The following is a 6,715-nucleotide window of genomic DNA, read 5'->3' as shown; positions in this document are numbered from 1 at the left end:
GGATTTATTCACAGACAGTTGCCTAGATGGCAAGGAGAGTACTAATGTATTCGCAAGAGCTATAAATTATGATAATGATAAACGCATCAGTCAATATTTGAGGAGGAATGTTCCAAAGGAGGGAATGATGTTACACCCTATGTTTTCGTACGTGAAAGTACGCCATAAGTAAATTGATGAAAGCTCGGAAATGAGATGTTACATCCCGCATTTTCATACGTTAAAATTTCGTCGTAAGTTAATCGACGTAAGTTCGGGAATGAGATTATTTTGAGATTATAAGTATTATGCTATTTCAAACAAGTGATAAGTAAATTCGTGAAGGTGAGAGGGTGAGCAAATCGAAGAAAATAAATTTCGTCGAAGTTTGACATTTTGGGATAAAACAAATGGTCTAAGCTATAATACCCGGTATTTATGGACTTGTGCCATACAAGGTACCACATGACCATGAGAGTAAGGTATATAAAGTATGTTAAAAGTGAGTAGTATTTTAAGTAATTTGAGATAATTCTTATTATGTGGATAATTAGGTAATTATGGATTTTTAGTGGGAGATTAACTAAGTAATTAAGCTATTTGGATAAGCTTAATAAGCCTCAAACGTGGCAGCCAAGGGAGTCTTGATCAAAATCCCAACAAATGACTCTAATTCATGTAGCAAGATGGCACCTTAAGAGAGTTTTGTGGCTTAGTCATCATATAAGTGGGGCCAACACCCACTAAGATTAAAAACCCCTCTAAATTATTTAAGGGAAATGCTTGTATAGAAGGAAAGCTTCAGCAAATTTAAGGAAGGAAATTTATACGAAGGAAAGCCTCACTAAATCACATTGTAAGGAAGGAAATCTTCGGCAAATTTATACGAAGATTATATTATGTAATAGCAGCGTGGGATGCAATTCTAAGACAGCACGGTACAATCTTTCTCAAGAATATCATACGAATTTTCCCCTACGTCGATCTCGCCATTGCGTGTTTTATCGCGATTGATGTGTGTTAGAGGGATTGTCAAGAGAATCGGCTCAAGTATGTTTAGGCTATCCCTTCTTTCTTTTTGGCATGATTCATACGATACAAACGAAACGAGCAAACGTACAGCTTCCATAAATGACTCTATTCATAGAAGTACTAGGGGTGCCTATGTTCTTGATTCCCCATGTAAATTATTATTATATCTTCTGTTCATGGGTCTCAGAAAAATATGTAGTTGATAAAGTTATCTGAAAGGCATATTGATCTTATGACATTCCGAGAAATCTTATTAACGTATTTCTTATGCATTTCATTCATTTATACATGTACATTGACCCATGCCCAGATGGCATTATATACACGTATATTATATGTATATATGGGATATGGAAAAAAGTTACGGCGTTATATATGCACCACTACCTGATCAACTGGTATACGTTGACGATTTGCCCACAGTGGCCGAGATGATATAATGGGATGCCCTCAGAGCTTGATGATGTTATGTATGCATATACCTATGCATGTTATGACATTTATATGCATATGCATGACATTATAAATATGAAATGATTCACAGAGCTATTCAGACTTACATGTTGAGTCTTTTACTCCATGTTTCTCTCATGTCTTTTATCTACTGATTTCCATTCCTTACATACTCGGTACATTATTTGTACTGATGTCTCATTTGCCCGGGGATGCTGCGTTTCATGCCCGTAGGTCCCGATAGATAGGTTGAGAGTCCTCCAAGTAGGCTATCAGCTCAGCTGAAGGTGTTGGTGCGCTCCATTTGCTCCAGAGTTGCTTATTTTGTCAGTATTAATTGAAAATGTATTGATTAGTATGGCGGAGACCTGTCCCAACCTTTATGGTATTTATCTACTCTTAGAGGCTTGTAAACATATGTCATGTATGTGAAAGTTTTTATGACCTTGTCGGCCTATGTTCAGTATACGAGGGATCATTTTGGTCTTATAGGCCCGTATGTCATATGTATAAGTTTATATTACATGTTGGGTCGTCCTATGTCGAGTATTCCCTCATGTTTTATTCTGGTTATCTCACGGCAGCCTTTCCATCTCATTTACCTATAATAGTATGATATGAAAAGATACGTTATATTAGTACTCGGTTGAGTAAGGTACCGGGTGCCCGTCACCGCCCATCGGTTTGGGTCGTGACATTATCGCTATACTTGAAGGGGTAAGTAATATCTACTTGATTTTGGTTGTTAGATATTGATTTCCCATGGATTTTTGCACCTAGTTTATATGAATTTAAGGAGGAATTTGTGTGTTTTTTTGCTATGGCTTTTGTAGAGTGAAATTAGGTTATTTGGGGATCGATTTGAAGTTTGATTAGGATGAAATACACATATTTAATCTCGTATTGGAATGGGTGTTCGAAATTCATGCATTTTGTCGAGTTCTGGGGTGCGGGCCTAGGTTTGACTTTTTGGGATGACTTTGCATAATTGTATTAAGATCATATTACTTGAGGTAGTTTTCTATGACTTTTATAGATATTATTAAGTTAGTTTGGCTAGATTCGAGTCTCCGACGGTTGATTCACGCGGGAAGGGATTCCTAGAGTATTGATTTGGCTTGCTTGAGGTAAGTATCTTACCTAAACTTAGTTGAGGCACTAGTTGCCTAAATTATTAGTTTTAGCTACGCGCTATGGGTTACGCACATGTGAAGGTATTGAGGTCATGCGTGTGCACTAAGGTCCTATCCATGTGCGGGGTAGTGATTAGGCTATTATATGACCTGAATTGATTGCTAAGCTTCATGTTATCACGCTTATTATGTTTGTACGCCCTTTGTGAGATATTTGAATCATGTTAGAAATGGATTGTTGGTTGATATCCTATTCAAACATGTTAGTTTCTATTCTTGTGGTGTCGCTCGACTAGAACAGTGGTAGCATACTTCGCACATGCCTTCACTTTAGCATGTCACTTATATCAGTCCATGAGTATGTAAATTGATATCTATTATTCATGTACATGTATTCTTGTATATGCTTTCTGTGTGATATGTACTGAGTTGATAGCATATGAGTGGTCTGTGTGGATGTGAGCTGTGTTAGCACGTGAGTTATCTGAGTGGTTGTCATTTATGTCATGTGAGTTGTCTATGCAGCGTGTGGATAAGGATCCACCCCCTAGGGTCACCCTCTTATATTTCTCTCTTGATGGTGTACACGCAGTATGGGGAGTACTTGCTAGTGTTTGTTTTGGTTATTGAATTTCTTCTCTACTTGCTATTTCGTTGGATGTATACATGTTTTATTCACATATCTTCTCTATATACTAGATCAGGAATGTATACATGCCTTGTTTTATATATCTTCTTTTATGTTAGATTGCTAACTGAAATAGAGCATGTTACATTATCTTTGTGCATCGAGGTGACTTTATCTGTGATTTATGACTTGATAATATTATTTTTGTGTACTTGTGTGAGATTTAGGAACTGAACAGGTTATTAGCGAATATCATTGATAGTTCTTGCCTCTCTTACCTAGCCAAGGTTAGTTATGATATTTGCTGAGTACATGGGATTGGTTCTACTTATACTACGCTTTGCACTTTATTGTGCAGATCCAGGTGTCAGACCGAGCCACGAGTAGCTGTGATTTGTTACTGTGATTATCTTCAAGAGATGAGGTAGAGCTGCATCTCGACCGCAGTCTTTGACGTCTCTTTTCATTTCTATAATGTTTTTTTCATTCAGACAGTCTTTTCATTTTGTATACTAGACTTGTACTTCTATGTTAGATATCATGACCTGTATTACCAGTTCTGGGGTATTTTTATGTATCGCCATAGTTATTTATGTTATTGACTTTAGAGTTGTACTATTTTTATTGTTTCTATTATCTTGTTCTGCTTTTATTATGTTCAGTTTGACTAGCAAGTGAGTTAGACGCGGTGGTTTTGGATCGTGACAAAACGAAGTTGACTTTATTACTTTTCAGTTGATGAGGCCGGCATATAGATGGTGGCAAACATATGAGGCGAGTAGGCCAGCTGACGTAATACCACTTACCTTGTCCTAATTTTCAGATCTTCTCTTAAGGGAGTTTATTCCACATACCCGCAGGGACGAGTTATGTAGTGAGTTTAAGCATTTGCGCCGGGGGGGAGGGGGAGTATGACTGTGTTCGAGTATGCTATGGGGTTAATAGATTTATCTTGCATTGCATCTCCCTTCGTTTCCACTAATTGAGAGAGTCCGTAGGTTTATTGAGGGACTCACCTACAACTTCATATTTGGGATGGCACCGGAGATGGAGACTAAGACTGCATTTCATCAAGTTATGGTGATTGCTAGGAGGTTAGAGTGTCTCCGCGGGTAGGAGAGGGAAGATAGGGAGGCTAACAATCCTCGGGGTTTCGGAGGATTTAGTGGTTGCTACTCTAGGGGCAAGGTACGCCATGCCAGAGGTCATTTCAATCGACTATTTCAGTCAGCACTTCAGGTTTCACGTAGTTCTCTAGCTAGCCATGGATCTCAAAGAACTCGTACTGGACAGCCATCTTTCAGTGCACCTTATGTACGGGGTTCCTATGGCAGTTATTCTTGTCGTCCATGGCAGACTCAGTACTAGTAACCATGCCGCTGAGAGGCTGTTTCGAGCGTGGTGATACCAGACACATTGTGAGAGATTGTCCCAGACTTTGGATGGGTGAACTTCATCAGGGTACTCAAGCTATGATTCTCTCTCCATATGCTACTCCACCCGCACAACCAACTAGAGATGGAGGACATACGGGTATGGGTCATCCTAGAGAGAGAGGCCAGGCCCGCTGTTATGCTTTCCCTAGTAGGACTGAGGCAATTGCATTAGATGCAGTCATTACAGGTATTATTCCGGTCTTTCATAGAGATACTTCAATTTTATTTGATCCGGGTTCTACTTATTTGTATGTGTCATCCTACTTTGCTTCATATTTAGATATGTCTCATGATTCTCTAGATAAACCTGTTTATGTGTCTACGCATGCTGAGGATTCTATTATGGTGGACCGTGTTTATCGTTCTTGTTTGGTCATTATTGGTGGCTATGAGATTAGGGTTGATTATTTATTGCTTAATATGGTGGATTTGGATGTGGTATTGGGTATGGATTGGTTATCTTCATACCATGCTATTCTTGATTGCCACGCTAAGACCGTGACGTTGGCTATGCCGGCATTGCCAAGGTTGGAATGGAGAGGGTCTTTGGGGCCTATTCCAGTAGAGTAGTTTCCATTTTGAAGGCTCAACGGATGGTTGAGAACAGGTGTTTGGCGTACTTAGCCTTTATAAGAGATGTTATTGCTAATATTCCCACGGTTGACTCAGTCCCCATTGTGAGGGAGTTTCCAGATGTGTTCTCTGCAGACCTACTGGGCAATGTCGCTTGAAAGGGATATTGATTTCGCCATTGATTTGGCACCAGGAACCCAACCTATTTCCATTCCACTATATCACATGGCTCTAGTAGAGTTGAAGGAACAATTGTAGGAATTATTAGATAAAGGTTTTATAAGGCCTAGTGTTTTACCTTGGGGTGCACCGGTCTTGTTTGTTATGAAGAAGGACGGGTTTATGAGAATGATATTGATTATCGGTAGTTGAACAAGGCGACCATCAAGAACAAATATGCACTGTCGCGCAATGAAAATTTGTTCTATCAGCTTCAGGGTGCCAGGGTGTTCTCGAAGATTGACTAGAGGTCGGGGTATCATCAGTTGAAAATCAGGGCTTCGGACATCCCTAAGGCTGCTTTCCGGACTCGTTATGGGCATTATGAGTTTTAGGTGATGTCTTTTGGCTTGACTAATACCCCCACAACTTTTATGCACTTGATGAGCAATGTGTTCTAGTCTTATTTGGATTCGTTTGTTATTGTCTTCATTGGTGATATTTTGGAATATTTTTCGTAGTATGGAGGAGCATGAACAACATTTAAGGGTCGTGCTCCAGACTTTGAGGGGGAAGAAGTTGTATGCCAAGTTCTCTAAGTATGAGTTGTGTTTGGACTCAGTGGCATTCTTGGGTCATGTGGTGTCTAGTGAGGGGATTAAGGTAGATTTGAAGAAGATTGAGGTAGTTTAGGATTGGCCCAGACCTTCTACGGCTATAGAGATCTGGAGTTTCCTAGGGTTAGCTGGGTATTATCGCCACTTTGTGAAGGGTTTTTTAATAGTTACAATCCTATTGACTAAGTTGATTCAAAAGGCTGCCCCATTCAGATGGTCTGACGCGTGTGAGGAGATCTTCTAGAAGCTCAATACTGCCTTGATTACAACTCCAGTTCTAGTTTTGCCTTCGAGATCGGGTTCATATACAGTTTATTGTGATGTCTCATGGGTTGGCATTGGGTGTCTATTGATGCATGATGGTAGGTTGATTGCCTATGCTTGGTGGTAGTTGAAACCTCATGAGAAGAACTATCTGGTGCATGATTTGGATCTAGCAACTATTGTATATGCACTTAAGATTTGGAGGCATTACTTATATGTAGTGTCTTGTGAGGTGTATAAGGGTCATCAGAGTCTCCAGCATCTGTTTAAATAGAAAGATTTGAATTGGAGGCAACAAAGATGGTTGGAGCTGTTGAAGGATTATGATATCACTATTCTCTATCATCTGAGGAAGGCCAATGTAGTAGCAGACACCTTGAGTAGAAAGGCATAGAGCATGGGCAGTTTAGCATTTGTTCCAGCTGGGGAGAGGCCTTTGGC

The 6,715-nt window shown here is 39.7% G+C and overlaps 1 protein-coding gene across 1 annotated transcript; it reads left to right on the top strand.

Annotated features, from left to right (window-relative positions):
• Nucleotides 1-4,598: 4,598 nt before the first annotated feature.
• LOC138909168 (uncharacterized) lies at nt 4,599-5,231 on the top strand. The gene is made up of 2 exons (XM_070200354.1): nt 4,599-4,848; nt 4,942-5,231. The coding sequence occupies exons 1-2, from the start codon at nt 4,599-4,601 to the stop codon at nt 5,229-5,231; spliced, it is 540 nt and encodes a 179-aa protein (XP_070056455.1).
• Nucleotides 5,232-6,715: the final 1,484 nt, after the last annotated feature.

This window comes from Nicotiana tomentosiformis, chromosome 1 (genome assembly GCF_000390325.3).
Source record: "Nicotiana tomentosiformis chromosome 1, ASM39032v3, whole genome shotgun sequence".
NCBI classification, from domain to species: Eukaryota; Viridiplantae; Streptophyta; class Magnoliopsida; order Solanales; family Solanaceae; genus Nicotiana; species Nicotiana tomentosiformis.
Note: the sequence above shows the minus strand (reverse complement) of the source record. Positions and strands in the feature narration are given on the sequence as shown.

Excerpts from the sequence above, each read along its gene's own strand:
- LOC138909168 (XM_070200354.1), top strand. The coding sequence starts at position 4,599 with ATGCCGCTGAGAGGCTGTTTCGAGCGTGGTGATACCAGACACATTGTG. Across the intron at positions 4,849-4,941 it reads ATTAGATGCAGTCATTACAG|ATATGTCTCATGATTCTCTA; the intron begins GTATTATTCCGG and ends CTTCATATTTAG.